We start from the raw sequence: 18,297 nt of genomic DNA on the forward strand, positions 1-18,297 counted from the left end.
AAAAATTTCAGACGCCAAATGAACCTTCAGTCCCCGGACAATGCTTTACAGTATAGGCAGCTACACATACAGATCTCCAGGTCATTGACGTGATATACGCCGCCATAATACAGATTATGTGAAGACAGCCATAGAGCGTAACAAAGGCTTCAAATTATTCGCACGAGATTTGTCTATTGGGCAGAGCCAACTGATGAGGCTGAAGACCGGTGGCGGCAGGGTTGTTTCGTCTAAGCCCGAACATTTGAGGGAAGTGAGATTTTCTACGGACATTTATAAACGACCTCACGGTCGCCTGTGACCAATAAGGCTGAAGACCCAAGAGCAAAATTAACCCGACACTATACCGAAGATATCCCAGATGTCAGCCTGTACGAGATTAGTATGGTATAAGTATTAGTATGTATGTACCTAAAACAGCTTAAAAACAACAAGGCGCCGGGTGATAATGGAATTACAGCCGAGAGAGTTGGTGGTACTCCTGTACTTAAGACCCTCCAGAAGCTATTCAATTCCGTCATCCTCGAGGGCAAAACACCGCAAGCATGGCACAGAAGTAAAGTGGTGCTGTTCTTCAAAAAGGGTGATAAAATGCTTTTGAAGAACTATACGCCCATTTCACTCTTGAGCCATATATAAGCTGTTTTCTAAGGCACAAATCGTCTTGTGTGCAGGCTTGACGACTCCCAGCTTCCTGCACTAGCCGGATTCCCAAAAGCCTTTAGCACCATAGACCATATACATACGTTGTGGCAGGTTATACAGAAGACAGAGGAGTATAACCAGCCACTATGCTTGGCGTTCGTGGACTATGAGAAGGTCTTTAATTCGATCAAGACCTGGGCGGTGCTTCATTCTCTCCAGAGGTGCCACATTGATAAGCGATTTATCGAAGCGTTGAAGTTTTTGTATGTAAACGCCGCCATGTCAGTCCGTCTCCAGGATCAGATCCCGAAGCCTATCCGACTGCAGTGGGGAGTCAGACAAGGCGATGTCCTATCGCCCAAGCCGTTCACCGCTGCGTTGGAAGATGTCCTTAAGATTCTGGACTGGAACGGACTGGGCATCAACATCAACGGCGAATTATACATCACTCACCTTCGTTCGCAGACGATATCGTAATCATGGCAGAGACCATGGAAGACTTAAGCCATATGCTCGTTGGCCTTAATACAGCTTGACGAGGTCTCAAAATGAACATGGACAAGACAAAGATCATGTCAAATGTCCATGTTGCACGAACTCCCATAACAATTGGGAACTGTACTCTCGAAATTGTCGACGAGTACGTCTCCCTCCGACAAAAAATCCAGTTGAGCAGTTTCAATTTCGCGAAAGGGGTCACTCGTCGAATCCAACTCGAATGGGCAGCGTTCGGAAAGCTCCGTTAAATCTTCTCGTCCCAAATACCGCAGTCTCTGAAGAAGAAGTTTTTCAACCAGTGTGTGTTGCCAGTGATGACTTACGGCACGCAGACGTGGTCGCTAACTATGGACCTTATGAGAAAGCTCATGGTCGCTCAGAGGGCGGCTGGAGAAGGCTATGTTCGAAGTTTCCCTGCGAGATCGACTCAGAAATAAGGAGAGGAGAGAGGAGAGAGAAATAATCCGTAGGAGAACCAAAGTTACCGACATAGTGCAAATGATTGCGAAACTGAAGTGGCAGTGGGCAGGGCACATAGTTCGGCGGAAGGATGGCCGTTGGGGCAGTAAAGTCCTTGAATGGCGATCACGTACTGGAAGATGTAGTGTTGGTAATCCCCCCACAAGATGGACCGACGTTCACGATTGTCGATCGCCGTATCGCAGCAGAGCAACCTTGCGAGTGTGTACCCAAAGAAGCTCTCACCAAGAATGTCGCTGAGATTAAAGGCAAGGATGTCACGTAATGTGGCGCACGCATTAGAGATGTTCTTCTCTCTCACAAGCTCTGTTTGTCTAAGCACTAGTATATTGTAAGCCTATGGCACTTTGTCTAGCCAACTTTACAGCAAGAGCCAAAATAAATAAGAAGTTACTGTAGTCTGTAGTAGGTATTCAGTATATTATTTCTCTTACTACGTTGAACGTTCCATTCTCGAAATTTAAAGTCAAGAATGTCAGTTTAAAATTAATTTATTTTAAATAATGTCGGTTGAGTTTTATGTAGGTATTATTTTGAATATGTTGTGAAGTTGGCCTATATAACATTATTTTATTATTAAATGTCTCAAAAAATAATACAATATTATATTCAAAAATAAAATGCACGATCGTGTCACTGAGAGCCTATCAAATCGAGATGTTCCATCGTTTATAGAAGCTCGTCCACCTCTAATAACCAATCCGTTTATGAGGCCTCGACCTGAAAAGGGTAGAAACCTAATGGATCTATTCGAGGAAGAATCGGAGTTTGAAGAGTCTGATCTAGTTCAAGTGTATTTACGTGTAAAGCCCTGTAATAAACCTAACAATTTATACGATGTGCGTTCAGATCGGTGTTTAGTTACATCGCTGGACACAACTACTGCTGGTCATGGAAGAAGAACCCAGCATAACGTTTCAAAGATGTACACATTTTCTCACATCTTTGGTCCGGATACTGATCAAGGAGAAATTTTTGAGCACGTCGTCAAAGATAATCTCAAAAAACTTCTTGAAGGTCGAAGCTTTACTCTTCTTACGTACGGCGCATCAGGATCTGGCAAAACATTCACATTGATGGGCACAGTATTATCACCAGGCTTAGTGCCAAGATCATTGGAATATGTGTTTAAAATAATAAATGCTGCACAATATCCTGTTTATAAACCAGCTGAAGGAGGAGGAGATAAATTAAATGTTTCACAACAGGTCTATGAACTACAGGTAAATGTTTCAAACTCAAAAAATTCTGTTTACATCTATGTTTATATGAATAAATAGATAAATAATATTTCTGTTGCAGTGGGTAAAGAAATTGAGAAAAGTATCTATTGCTCCTCTCAAAGATAAATACAGAAGGATGAGCACACAACTCAGCAGTAATATGACTATAAGTAATCTAGATATAACAAATGACTCTAATTATTTCGTTTGGGTAAGTCATCTTCATTAAACCGTCTGATAATCATATTCAATGTTATACTTAACCTTCTGCAATCGTTAGTGCCCCAGGGCACTAGATTTTTCAGATATACCGAATCTGAAAGTGCTGTGCTGCAGACTTCGCTCACCAAGTTCCGACTATTATTTTGTTTATAAGATGGTTTATTTTGCATGGTCTTGTAGTTTCAATAGCTTTCAGATACATTCACTTAAATCATCCTTAGTATAAGTAATCTATTATTACATGTGATCAGAGTTTCCCGGAATGGAGAAGTTAGATATAAATGTAGTAAATTATACACTCATTGTTCGTGCCAAACACTGTATCTAACATATATTGATGTTTCTCAACAAATTAATGAATATATAAAGAAGGTAATTTATCAATCTGGTTAGTCAATCACTGACCAGATTGAATCTGGTGTGGGAGGTACCATACATGACTACTCAAAAGACCTCTTAGAGAGAGAGATTGCCAAAAATTATGAGGCACATTACATTAAAACCACACAACAACACAACTATGCACTCTATCAAGAGTGTTTTGGCTGGGAAGAATGGTAAGAGTGGTGTCTGGTACTCTAATTATTAGGTGCAGATTGCTTTATAATTATATCTTATCTATACTAATATTTTAAAGCTGCAGTGTTTGTTTGTTTGTTTGAACGCGCTAATCTCTGGTACTACTGGTCCGATTTGAATGATTCTTTCAGTGTTGGGTAGTCCATTTATCGAGGAAGGCTATAGGCTATGTTTTTTTTTTCAAAATTAGGGATCCGTAATAAAATTGCTATTTTGTAACACAAGGTGTAAAATGGAAAACCTATTTTTGCGTGCGCTGCAAAAACTATTGACAATAGAACAAAATGATGTACAGGCTATAATATAGGCAATATTTTATCTCAGTATTTCCACGGAAACAAGAAAAACGAGGGTGAAACCGCGGGGCACAGCTAGTTGGTTTATATTAAGATTATTAATTAAGTGTTTGGCATTTAAATACATCATTTGAAATGTTTCAGGTATCATTTATAGAGATATACAATGAGAAAATTTATGATTTACTGACTATATCGGAAAGGCGCAACACTTCAAATTTAGCTATAAGGGAAGATTCTAATGGAAATGTTTATGTTAAGGTAATTTTTTTTTGTACAGAAATTTTGTAGTAATTGGATGAAGATGGGTCTTTAAGTGACATGTTTGGTAGAATGTTATTTATAATGACTTAGTTTAAATAATGTGTTATTATTATTATTAATTTGGACAGATTTTTTTATGATCTTAGATTTGTTAAGTTTGTCTCAGCTTCAAATAATTGAATATAGTTATTCTGCTATTAGGATGTTATAATAAACACATGTATTGGTACTTCGCCATATTTCTGTTAGGAGATAGATGCAAAAGTGAACATTTTAACTTGCAACATGTTAAATTTATTTAAAAAAAGGAAAAAAACATTATTATATATTATTGGTCCAAAAAATGAAATTATATCAATATGATATATTTCAGAATTTTGTTTTGACTAAAAAGCCTGAAAAACAAAAAAAAACTTAATGAAACTTACAGCAGATTTACAACAACAACTTATTTCAAAGAAACTGAAAAAAAAATGATCACAAATTCGTATTCGAACTAAACTTAAGGTTGAAACTTTAAAGTTTTCATAAAATTACGTATTTAAATCCCAATATGTAATTATTTAGACTCAACTTGTTGGTGTCTAAAACCGGAGCTCATCCGATTTTGAGAACCATGATCTGCATCTATCTATGCAAATGTCAATGGATCGTTTCATGAGCTGCATTAATTTGGCAATCGGAGACAAGCTTGCACAGGATTCTTGTCCTGGCCAATCCCGAAAGCTGCTATCAATAAAATGAGCTTGTCGCCCTGCCACCATTCTTTCTTCATATAACTTGACTCTTTTTAACAATGGAAAGATATAACCGACCATCATGTTATTTAGTAATCAGTGTTGGTCAGGTTGTCCTGTGGGTTCCTATATTTTTCAATTAAAAAAAGGGAAATAATTAATTCTTTATTAATTTATTTATGGTTTATTTCCAGGGTGCTACTCAAGCATTTGTGAGATCTGGAGAGGAGGCATATGATGTTATGGTTGCTGGCAAACTTAACCTGCAAGTAGCAGCCACAGGGGTTCATGCCGAATCATCAAGATCACACTGTATCTTTACAATAACACTGCTCAAAGAAACTGGTATGGATATTGTCTCTTCAATTATAATATATATCAAGAAGTTGTTATGATTTACTTATAACAATGTTAACCTGATTCCTGTCGCCGAATTCCACCTTTGCATGACACGCCACAAGTTAGGATATCATCCTCACCATCTGGATGTGTGGTGGTCCTCCACAGTGCGGTTTTCAAGGAGCTTTCTTCCACGTACTACAAAGCTGTGGAATGAGCTAACATTCTCAACACTATCCTATGAGAAATATACCACTGTGTTGCTCTTACACTCCTACCTGGGTTTTCATGTGAGAGTGGTACCTAAGTGGAATCTGTGATGTCCTATTTGTTTATATGTGTTTCCCCTTCTGTGATTATATAGTAAAACACTTTTTAACCAACTTCAAAAAGGAGAAGGGTATCAATTCAATCGGTATTTTTTTTAATGTACACTGATTACTCTGAGATTTACGATCTGATTTACGTAATTCTTCTTTAGTTCGGTGCGGAATAGATGCCATTTGGTCCCATAAATTTTACATAGTTTGGCCCAGTAGTTATCATAATTGTTTTTTGTGTACAACTATTTTAGGAGTTTTCATTCCGGTTGATTATATATTATTAACTGACAATAAAAAGTATAAAAAAAAACTATAATTAAAAAAACCGACTTAAAAAACTGAAAAGTATCAAATAATGAAAGATTTAATTTAATACACCTCATATGCAAACCTTTACCTTTAATATTAATAAAATACTATTATTTGTATGTGCAACATATTGATAGATATTTGACGACTGTATAGCCGATTGGTTAGCGATCCTACCTACTAAGCTAGAGGTCCCGGGTTCGAATCCCGGTAGGTGCAAGCATTTATATGATGAATATGGATGTTTGTTTTCGAGTCATGGATGTTTATATGTTTTTATGAATGTTTAAGTAAGTATATTGTATTAAATATATCGTTGTCTTGCAACCCATAACACAGGCTATATATGCCTAATTTGGGGCAAGAAATTTGTGTAAAAATTGTGTCAATATTATTATTATTATAGCTTTGAAGTCAGTGGCTGTTTTTTTTTTTTTTGGATTTTATGGCCTGGTAACGTAAACCTTTAAGCCATGTCTTTTATAATATTAAGTTTTATTTTGTTTAGGCCTTGGCATTGACTTAAACCTATCAATAGGTAGCACATACAAATAATAGTTTTTTATTAATATTAAAGGTAAAGGTTTGCAGGTGTATTAAATTAAAATCTTAGGTTCGTAGATAACATAAACGATTTTAATAAATGTTTGTAGATGGATCATGTGTCAGCTCGTCGGTGCGACTGTGTGACCTGGCGGGGTGTGAGCGAGCGCGACGCACGCGCAACACAGGAACTCGCATGCAAGAGTCGCGAGCCATCAACTCATCCCTGCACGTGCTAGAACGCTGCCTCCACATGCTGCGCCGGAAGCAGAACTGCTCGCGCGCCTTGCTTGTACCATACAGGTCTGCTTAACAACGAGTCATCAGTCATTTTTTGCGGAAATATTACTTAAAAAAGCATATTTTTTTTGAAAGTTCAAAGTGCTATGTTATAATATAATATAATATTGACACACTTTTTACACAAATTATTTTGCCCCAAGTTAAGCATATATAGTCTGTGTTATGGGTTACAAGACAACGATATATTTAATACAATATACCTACTTACTTAAACATACATAAATTCATATAAATATACATAAATACATTTCAACATGCATGACTCGGAAACACACATTAATATTCATCATATAAATGCTTGCACCTACCGGGATTCGAACCCGGGACGTCTAGCTTCGTAGGTAGGATCGGTAACCACTCGGCTATACAGGTCCTTATATATTATAAAAAAACGCCGAAATAATAATCAGCGTATTTAAAAATAGCCAGTACACACAGACACATGAAAGCTCTTTAAAAATGATGTCATAGTATATATAAAACAAACATATTAAAGGATTGGTTGAAAATGTACATTTCGTTGCTATGCTTTTATTAAATATTAACTTAATTCAGATAATTGAATTTCAGATATTATTGCACTTTCTAAAAACTAATTTCTTGCTCAAAATTGAATTATTATCAGAAATATTAATGTAAGTAGACATAATTCTCAAATAATAAAAAATATTTAAAAATCGTATTGTCAATTTTTGGACCATCTTTATAACATGAATATGTTTAATCACACTCACATACTGATGGCAAAACAGGACCAAAAGTGCTATGGGGATAATAATATAATGACACATGTTTTTTCAGAGAGTCAAAATTAACGCGGCTTCTTGGTACGGGTCTGTCTGGGTCCCGAGGTGAGGCCGTCAGTATGGTGGTAACCCTGAACCCCGCAATAGAATACGCGCAGGAGAACAAACATGTTTTGCAGTTGGCAGCAGTCGCTAAAGACATACGTAAGTATTCACACTAATAAAGGCATAAAAGGCATTTATTATCTCAAAATTTATTCCTATATAATTCTTTTTGATGTCACTTCAAACACTACCACCGCTTCGGAAACGAGAGAAGAAACGGCGCAAGAAACTCTCCCATCATTCTTTTTTTGCGCTCTTAATAATAAAACATACAATATTGTATTGTCATTGTTATTGCTATAAAATAATCATAATCTAGTCCCAGGCTGGCGGATCACTAACGGCCATTCCCAATATTCAGTCTATCGCTTACTTGAGATAAATGTCGTAACTATCGTTGACTTTTCTGTCCCAATAAACTTATCGACGGTAACTCACCTTATTCGTAAATGCTGTCTGTCAATGGGATGACGTATAGCTTACCTGCGATAGAAGTTTGCATGCAAATTGCAATTCACGCTTCCCAATATAAGGCGATAAGAATGACTTATTATCTCGACTTATATCTATATTGGGACAGCTAATTACTGACAGTAAAGGTAGTAATTTATATCTTTCTGTAGATAGTATATTGGGAACGGCCGTTAGATATTCAGCTGTGGAGTAGAAGGATTTAGGACAGCCATTTTTAATAAAACTATTAATATTTATAGATAATGACTGAACAGTGACTGTATGATAAAAATGTATACATAAAGTTTATACTGTATAAGTGTATACATTAGTGAAATGATTTTTATATGCAATTTTCTCCCATACCACGTCTATCAAGAACTTATAACTCCATCTATGGTGAAGTAGATATTTTTAAAGATTCTTTACCTGCTTTTAAGAAAAATATTACGAGATTGTTAGGCACCAAAATTTGATTAATATTATTCTTCTTCTTTTTTTTTCTTCTTTTCAAATTTGTATCTTGATTTTATAATTTTTGCTTTATTTTATATAATTGTTTTCTTGGTGTCACGGAAGCAAAGGCTGTGCATGTTGTGACACCTTAATTTGTTGTACATTCAACTCATTATTTGTTAATATTTGATATATTTTAAGCGTATTAGAATGTAACAACTACTGGTTGTCCTATAAATAAATAAATAAGACTATACACCATTATAGCCATTAATAGTCTTTTAACAAATGTAAGTCTCTAGAGTCTCGACTATTACACTAGTACTACGTAAATAATTAAATATTTATAACCACTATCAAGCATCCCTTTTGAAATGAGAATGATGATGTAACAATCACAGCCAGTAAGAGTATATTTATTTTGGTCTTGAAGACAACCAAATAATATTTTACATGAAAGTCGAAGTTAACCTGTAGGGGGTATCGGCAACGTAAGTGTGAAGACCATTCCCAGGTCTCCAATGGTGTAGTAGGCAAGGAAGTATTAAAGTTATTTTAGTGTACATGTTGTCATGTCTGTATATTTGTATTATTTTGTTATATCAGTGAAACTATTCTAGGATACATCCAATATTGTAATTTTTATATTATATTCAATTTCTTAATTTACTATAGTGATGTATCTGTTAGTTACCCTATTAAATAAATAAAATATAACATATAGAATATCATCAGGATGTATAGAGAGCCATGAAATAATTTATTATGTTTCAAAGATTGACTGAACTGTTATAATGTGTGTTATTTGTTTAGAGATGAACAATACAACATATGAATATCCAAGCTCATTGGAGGACACACGGGACACATCAACCTACAACTACGATGAGGAAATAATGAGACTAAGAGCAGAGAATGAACGGCTGCATTTCGAATCTATCCAGTGAGTTTTACATCCTTGTTTGTCTATTTTTGCTAGTACTATCTTGTAGGTATATTAAATAGCTATGGGATTTCTAGGATTCATTTCATTCATAATCTAGACGGCATCCTGTGATGCCGGTAGTAATGATATGATCTTAGTTGTTTTGCTTGACCTATACCGAGACCGATATCATAACAAACCGAGATGCAATCCTGATCTCAATGCACTGAGCACCTCTCCCTGTTAAGATATATATACATAATAACTTTTATAGATTATTAGATATAGATTTTATAGATTTACTACAACCACGCGCTAATTTCACATATCCTTAAATTTTTAATTATATAATCCAAACTAGGCATAAGTGTTGTAAAACCATCCATTGTACTTTTAAGATATTTAATCGTAAAGAGAACTTTGGAGCGATGCGATAATTGTCGAAATAATACACAGATGTCGAAATACTGCTGTCGAAAAATAAATCTCTAATCGTAGATAGCGTTAAAAAATAAAACGTAGTTTATACATATGCAGAAATCAGCGCCGTGAAATTCACAATCAGTATTTCGACATGCGCAATTGTATTAATCATGATCGAATAAATATAATATATATAATCCAAAATATAAATCAGTTTAAGGGTAAATATAAAATGGCGTTGTTAAAAAAACAACAGGAAGCTGAAAATTTTAATTATTGTGTATGGAAAGAACTTCCCTTGTATAAATATTTTTCATGATTTAACTATAACATTTGCAACTCGTTTCATATTCCATTTAAACTGACACATTGACACACACTCATATATTTATACAACACACACACTCACACTCATAATTTATACAGAGGTTGATACATTTAGAAAAAGTTTAGATCTGCATTGTAATCGTTATTAGTTTGCCCTCTTTACTATGTATCCCACCTTACACCTTAGGGAGATGGCAATGGCTGAAAACCTGCGCTGCATGAAAATATTATTTCAAGCAGCATAAGCTGAGCCTACTCCCTTTTGTCTTTATGTATGTTTGTAATAAGCTGATATTGTATACTTAAATTAAGTTCAAGGCAATAAATTTTATTACTATTATTATTATAATTGTATTCTTGAGTATTACATGTATATAAATCAAAGAATTAAATAAATAGCGCGTTTTTGCAGCTGGTATTTTTTTTTACAGTAAAACTAGGTAACGGCATCACCGCGTACCCAATTAGATGTTTGACAACATATTAAGTTGGTGTGAAAATAATTAAATAACAGCAAAAATTTAAACAAATTAAAAATATAAATCAAAGGTCAAAACAATCCTTGCTTTATAATCAATGCGGGCTTTCGTTTACAGTAGTGATTGGTTGTCCCATGGACGGCTAATTTATATTATTATATGTCATTTGTATGAAAATTATCAAAATTGTAATGATCAGATGAAAACACACCCTTTTCTTAATTACACTTCATTTTTAGAGTTCAGTAGCCAAATGGCAAAAAACGGAACACTACTGTGCTGGGGCGGGTAGCTACTAGCTAGTGATTCAAATTGGACACCACACAAGTAAAGACATTCCACATTATGACTATGTGGATGAACGTTCCTTTGGAACAAATTAATGTTACATATCCAGATCGAATTTCTAAGTCATCCTGTCTGGTTGAAACAGTGCTAAGCGGCTGTACGAGGAGCAGTTGGCATCGATGGAGGCGAGTCTGATGGAGAACGCTGACACCACGCGAGAGCTGGTGAATAAGGCGCGCGAAGCGACCACGCAGTTCTACGTCGCCGAGATCAATAGGCTCAAGGAAAAGGTATTATTTATTAGGTTTATTTACAATCACAATAATACACACAAATATAAAAAGTACAACTAAAAAACAGGAATTAAATGTAGTGATTACTTACAAATAAATACAGAATTAAACAGTTTTTTTTTATTAATAAATGAGTAATTAATTAAAAGTAATTTACCAATTATAACACTAGTAAAGATTACCAATGTTCGTGCAAATGGTCTTGCGGAATTTGGCTAAGAATCAGCAAGAACGGCAATATCATCTACGCTATAATTATTTAATATTTTACATAACCTTGGGACTAGGGAATTGGTACCTAGGATCGTTCGGCGAAGTGAACGACAAAATGGAGTAATAGGCTTACGTGGAATTCTTGCTGGTAGTCTTAGGCTTTTTAGGGACGAGACGAGCAGGACGTTCAGCTGATGGTATTTGATACGCCCTATCCATTATAATGCAATGCCGCTAGGATTATTGTAAAACCCAAAAATTCGGAGCCGCACTACAATTGCGCTCGTCACCTTGAGACAAGATAAGTCTGATTTGCCCAACAATTTCACTAGCTACGGCTAAATTTATTTAGCAACTTGGGGCCGCCGAAACAGCCGTCCAGTAGTTTATGAGTAAACTGAATATCCAAAAGTTCCCTACGTTCATCCAATGTATTCATTTTGAAGAAAGCCAGCCTTTCTTTGTAAGAAAAAATTTTCTTGGCTTTGCCGGCACTAAAAGCCACATGCCACAGAAATCGTTTTTGAAAATGTTCCAGTCTTAGAAGGGTAGGGCACAAAAAATTCTGTACCACATACCTATTATTAGTCTTGAATAAATGATTATTATTATTGGCGAATAGCAACATACAGAAACGAGTGACAAATACTGGAGATGGCTTTTCTTTAGAGGAGGAGAGGCATTAACGGTTATATTATTTTCTATTTTTATTATATGTACGTAATAAAATGGCTGTCCTATGGTACTATTTTAAATAAATTATGGCATTGTTGACAGATGGAAAAATTGACAGAGGAGTACGAGTGCCAACTAAGTAAACTGCGTTCGGAACTCACTTCTCCGGTGGATTGTAAGGTATGTCATTTTATTAAACCATTTTATAAGGCTCAACTGCGGTACTGAAGTGCAAACCCGAAATTTTGAATATTTAAGCCTGTCCCTAAAAAATACTTAATATAAATTGCGTCCCTGTCACTAACTCTCTTTTCTCTTAACAGGATACCCGGCTTGCAAGAGAGATCGCGATTCTACAGGTGATTATATAACTTATTTTAGAAGTGCGACATTGAAATAAACTTGTCTAGATAAAAGTTAAGTATTATATTATATATGTCGGCTCAGGCTGGATAATAGGACTTTACGCACATAGAGATTAACAGTTATGAATACTTTACAGAATATATTGAATTTGAATTCAAATTAATTTTGTGGATCGAACAGACACGTCCTCTCGGTACGAGAGTGACTCCAGTGTGAGACTGAGACCCGTCCGCTCTTACGGCCATGTCCGAGCTCGAGTCGTGAGTCGTGACACGTCGGCTCGCGTTCGCTAGTTTCATAGCGGGTCCTTCGACATATAATTATAAACTATTATTATACTTAATGGCTTCTCAAGACTGCATTCTAAAATTTTGTATTTTTCTTTTAATCAGGAAGAAGTGAATGCTGAGAGGTTGGCAAGGAAGAGGGCTGAAGCTGAGGCGGAGCATTTACGGGCTTGCCTTGCAGAAAGAGATGGTATGGTACCTTACTGCACAATATTTCTTGATAATGTAAAGATTGTATGTATTGTATTGAACCGAGAAAATGTAACTAATCTTAATAGTTTTTATTAAAACAGCTTTTCTTAGATTTCAAAGAAACATATGTGAACTATTAGTCTCTGTAGAAAATTATGACATTTTATATCCACCATATTTTTGTTGGTTTTGACATAACAACCAAGGGCAGAATTTAAATCGAAAAAATATTAAATACTTAGTTTTTCAACTTGATTCTTAAGTCGACAGTAGATTTTGTAGTAAAGTAGTTCTTTTTTATGATTTGTTTCACGAAAATGCTACATTTGATACATACTTTAGCTACAGATACAGTTGCCTCTCGAAATTGCATTGAGTGGCTATTGTGACATTTAAGTTAGTTGTTATAAGTGCTGATCCCATGGTCGATGTTTTTGTAAGATACATCTTACAAAAACGTAAGATACATTTATCATTATGTATTGCACTTAAAATATTAATTTAATTTTTTTTTACCTTTTACAATGGGTTAAAAAATAATATTATATTTGTAGATTTTCTCTAAACTCCATAGTTTTCTAGAAATTTGGATGTAAATTTTCATTACCTTGTTTCTGCACCGGATTTAAGAAAATTTCGAATAAACATATTAGAGCAGAATTATAGATTGGCAGGGAACGTAGCACCTAGGCAGGCAGGTTGACGCGATTCACACGAATAAGCCAAGCTAGCAAGCTACAGCATTCTTGAACTCTTTTAACATGTAAGATCGGCAAAGCCATCCTTTTACTCTGACACAAATTTTCCTCAGTCATTTTCGATTTGAACTTTCATTAATTCAGTTATTGTGTTCTTTGGTCCCAAGTCCCAATTATCAATATAATTGCACTTACCTCGGCGAATATTATTACATCTATTTTAGACATTGTTGGAAAAAAAACTACTGTTTCAGCTAAAATAAAAGCTGTTGTGTCTATTTGAAATTGCATTAGTAATAATTGCATTACTTATTATTGTTTTTTATTATTTAATCTCAGAGTGTTATAGACGACGATATAGCAGTTAGCACATTTTTGATCGCATATTTTTAAGTTACAGTAGCCTCACTAGACCATATTTGTTTGTTAATTAAAGAATGTAATTAAAAAAATTTGACATTTGCTATTTAATAAAATCGCCTAAGTTTTAGAGCTTAGGGACGCAAGTTTGATAGGTCTTTAGCTAGATTTGACGGCTTTTCTAAGGCCATTATAGCTTGATCGAATTACCATAAATTTTATTAAAATAATAACGTAAGTTTTTAATACGGGTTAAGAAAATCATTTTTTATTTAATTATTTCAGAGAATGAAGAAAAGGAAAGAACTGGAAGTGACCTATCAGACACCAACAGTGAAGAAGAAGTTGACGACAATATTAACGAAAGTCTCGAACCAACATTCCACAAAGATGAAATCAATAGGTCTAGACTAGTAAGACAAAGCATTATGAATGAAAGTTGTGCCGATAGCTCTGATAATTCAGATGTATTGGAGATATCAAGTGATACAATCAAGGAGCATAGCTTTAACGACTGTGCCTTTGCAGTTAGCGAGCACATTATAAGTACATGTAAGAAAATTTGTGGAGATAAGACATTCGATGCAAATCAAACGTCGCAAAATTCATTTGAAGAATCCGAATTAGTTAAAACATATAATAACGAATCTTGTTATGACGACCAAGTTGTGGAAGTGGAACCGAATTTAGGAGAAAAATCAGGAGAAGAAGAACAACGTGACGTACAAAATCAAACGTCGCAAAATTCATTTGAAGAATCCGAATTAGTTAAAACATATAATAACGAATCTTGTTATGACGACCAAGTTGTGGAAGTGGAACCGAATTTAGGAGAAAAATCAGGAGAAGAAGAACAACGTGACGTACAACGATCAGTATCAGATTCTTTTTGTAACGAGCCCATCGCCGTTTTAGGAAATAGACCAGATGATATATTATGTAACAGTAGGGAAGAGGTCATAAATGATATTAATACTAAAGAAATTGGAGAAAAGCGACAAACTTTTGTAAAGAATGATGTAAATTCATTAAACTTTGTTCCGGACAATTCAAATACTTCACTAGCCACATTTGAACAGTTGGAAATAGCTACAATGGACAGTGGTCAAACAGCAGCGTCATATGAATTCAATACAGTGAATAATGGAAACAAGAACCGTCATTTTTTTGATGATAATAATGGACAAACTCAAAACAACGTTACAAATGAAGGTAAAAAGCTGTACTTTGAAAATATTCAGGAAATTATTGAAACTGATGTCAATAAACAACAAGATGATTATAGATCCCCTTCAATAGTAAAAGATGAGGTGCCCACGGACTATCAGCCAAGTATGATCAAAAAACTTCTTGCAAAGTCCCTTAAAACCTGCAGAGATGCTCCTGGTCCACAACCAATACAAAAAATCAATAATTCTCGTGCGTCTGATGGTTCTGTGGATATCTTTGAATGTTTCGATTCGCCATCTCAAGATCTTGAAGAAAAAATTACAGATGTAGAAACAGTTGGTAAATCTATTGCTTGCATTGATATTGTTGAAGAAAAAGAAATGTGTGTCGATAATTTTGACACTCTTACAACGATTAAAAAATCGGAAGCTGAAGAATTATTTAAAGTACCTATTGTAGTTCGTAAATCAGCTAAAGTAATAGATGATGATCAAAAAGTTAAAAATGTAATTGAAAAAACTGCGAAAGATTTAGATGTAACAATTCCAAATAGTGAAATATCACAGCAAAATATGACAGCTAATAATACATTGGAACAGTTTGAAAATATTTACAAAGATGTAACAATACCTAGAGTTACAGAATTCGAAAATCTTGTTTCGGACTCACATGAAACTATTGATGACGATATCAAACAACCAAGTGCAATCAAATACAATTTACGTAAAAAATCTCAGATGAAGCTAAAAAATGAAGAATTGAGAGACTTGAAAGAAGATAATAAAGGTGTTGATGAGGTTTTATTGCAGAGCGAATCAAAATGTGCAAGTAAATCTAGAACGAGTAAACGCAATCTTCGGCTGCGCAGACGGAACAATGTAACAAGTGAAGAATGTAATTCAAATGGAGAAGATCAATTAAAGGATATTGTGAATCTGCAAAGTGAATTCTGTGATGTGACGATGGGGAAACCTGCTCCTGAGAAGGTTGTTACAGACATCAAGTCGCCTGAGAAGCCTCAGGATGAAAATATGCCACCCAATGTTGAACTGCAAAGTATTTCTAAAAGGTATAATATCAATCGTAAAACTCCCTTCTAAGTTAGTCTTGTTCAATACTTAATTTATCAAGTGATTTTTTAAGAGATACATCATTTAAACATTTTACTACCAACCACAAGTGCTCTCGGTGACTGGAATGAGAATTCACCTCTAGCAGCGCCCATTCACGTGCATGGTGCATGGATCAGCCATGGCCATATTTCAGGGAAAAGAACGACCGCCCGACGACAGCGCCATAAGCAATGACATTCATGTATTGCAAGCCATAACACAGCCTATGTCTTCAAGAGACAGAGTAAATGATAATAGAATGAGAATGTTTTTTTTTTAATTTATTTCATGAAGATGGAATCTGGTCCTTGAGCCGGAATAATAAAATGGTGAAAGATAAGATAATAATAATATGTTGTAGTGTGACCCGCAGCCGTCGCAAGTTGTTCACGCCGCGAGCGGACCCGCTGGAGGAGAACATATCGCAGGGAGGGGACAGCAGCGAGCGGGTGCGGGTGCCTCGCCCCTCCTACCACCGGCCGCGCGCTCGCAGGAAGCTGTAGGACCCAATACTGATTGACAGACTGAATCATATTATATCAATTAATGTAAATAATGATTAAATTTTAAATTTGGACCGGCATTTTTATTACAAACGGATCATTCACACGGTTCACTTGTGATAAATTGAAATTGATGATCAATAGTTAAATTTTATATACTACTAGCTGGTAACCTGGTTCTGAACAAAATTTAAAATCTTTTGTGTTGATTACAAAAAGAGAATGCTCATATGTCGCCTATGTTTTTCTCATGCGTCAAGATGAAATTAATATAGTAATTATTTACTCAATTTTTGCCATTATCTCCCGATCGGAATCAACGATTTGAACAGGGGATTCAATTTAAAATAAAATAAAACATTTTATAGATTTCCCTGTAAATGGGTGGTGTGGTGGTAATAAGGTGACGGAAATAAAGCCAGCAATTTCTATGAGTGTTGCAGTTTAGTAAATAAGTATAGGTACTATTGACATTTATTGATTTGAATCGGTGTTTTTGTATTGGAATCGATTTTGGCAACATCACACTCTGTAAACACTCATGTAAGTCTTTTTTAGGTAATCGAAACTTACTAAAAATCTTAATTTTTATCCATAAAAGCCCTTATCCCACATTATGTGGAGTCAGCACCTCAATTGTGAGTCCATCCATTTTTGGGCAATCTCCTTTGTAGAAGTTCAATAATTACAATAATTATTTCGTTTTCCCCTGTTCTTGTAATGAATTAATAATGTCACAACAGAACTGTCAAACTGTGCGACAAAAATTTACTCAGAATTATTCGTACAAAAATAAAATTTTCACGGGTCACAATTCGAAATAAAACTACTCGGATTTAGGACTTCATCGCGGACAAACACCGTGAAAATATTATATTATTATATAAATTTTTGAACAAGCATGCAATTAGGTAAATAGAAGCTATATAAATAAATGGGATCTTATAACGTGAATTTAGTCAAACTAAAACTCAAACAGAGGCGTGATACTTATATATACGTCTCTTAAGACGCCAGCTTGTTCTTTAGTTTATGCGGGAACTTAAGAAATGGAGCGTCAAAGATTTTAATACAGAATTTTATATAGATCTAAATGTATATAAAATTCTGTATAAAATAAGGACCGGCGTTATGAGATTTGGAATCACCTGATTTTGCCAACAGAATTTTATAACTTAGAGCATGAGATGAATTGCTGTTAATATAAATAAAGAACTAATACTTACAATATAATATGATTCATATAGAAACTAAAACAGAACTCTGACATTTAACTAATTAGTCGTAATTAAGGAAAACGAGTCGAAATTTAAATTGATAAGTTTATCACTTATGATCGGGAAATTAATGGTTTGAATTTTAATTAAATATATCATGGAGTAGATTGCGTTGAGAAGAAATTTAGTTTCATAATTTGATTGAATTTTCAGATTGCTATTTATCATATAGAATATACTATTAGCCC

At 34.9% G+C, this 18,297-nt stretch overlaps 1 protein-coding gene across 2 annotated transcripts; it reads left to right on the forward strand.

Annotated features, from left to right (window-relative positions):
- The first annotated feature begins 2,135 nt into the window (after positions 1-2,135).
- Positions 2,136-16,906, forward strand: LOC126975038 (uncharacterized). Of its 2 annotated transcripts, none has more exons than XM_050822821.1 (13): positions 2,136-2,846; positions 2,926-3,057; positions 4,088-4,204; positions 5,139-5,289; positions 6,569-6,761; positions 7,563-7,711; positions 9,335-9,464; positions 11,109-11,253; positions 12,247-12,324; positions 12,468-12,503; positions 12,903-12,987; positions 14,333-16,286; positions 16,691-16,906. In XM_050822821.1, exons 1-13 carry the CDS (start codon positions 2,244-2,246, stop codon positions 16,830-16,832), a joined length of 3,915 nt encoding a protein of 1,304 aa, XP_050678778.1. In that variant the 5' UTR covers positions 2,136-2,243; the 3' UTR covers positions 16,833-16,906. The 2 variants fall into 2 exon arrangements, with proteins under 2 accessions (XP_050678778.1, XP_050678779.1); XM_050822822.1 differs by having other exon boundaries at positions 16,703-16,906.
- Positions 16,907-18,297: the final 1,391 nt, after the last annotated feature.

The sequence above is a fragment of the Leptidea sinapis genome, chromosome 34 (assembly GCF_905404315.1).
Source record: "Leptidea sinapis chromosome 34, ilLepSina1.1, whole genome shotgun sequence".
NCBI lineage: Eukaryota > Metazoa > Arthropoda > Insecta > Lepidoptera > Pieridae > Leptidea > Leptidea sinapis.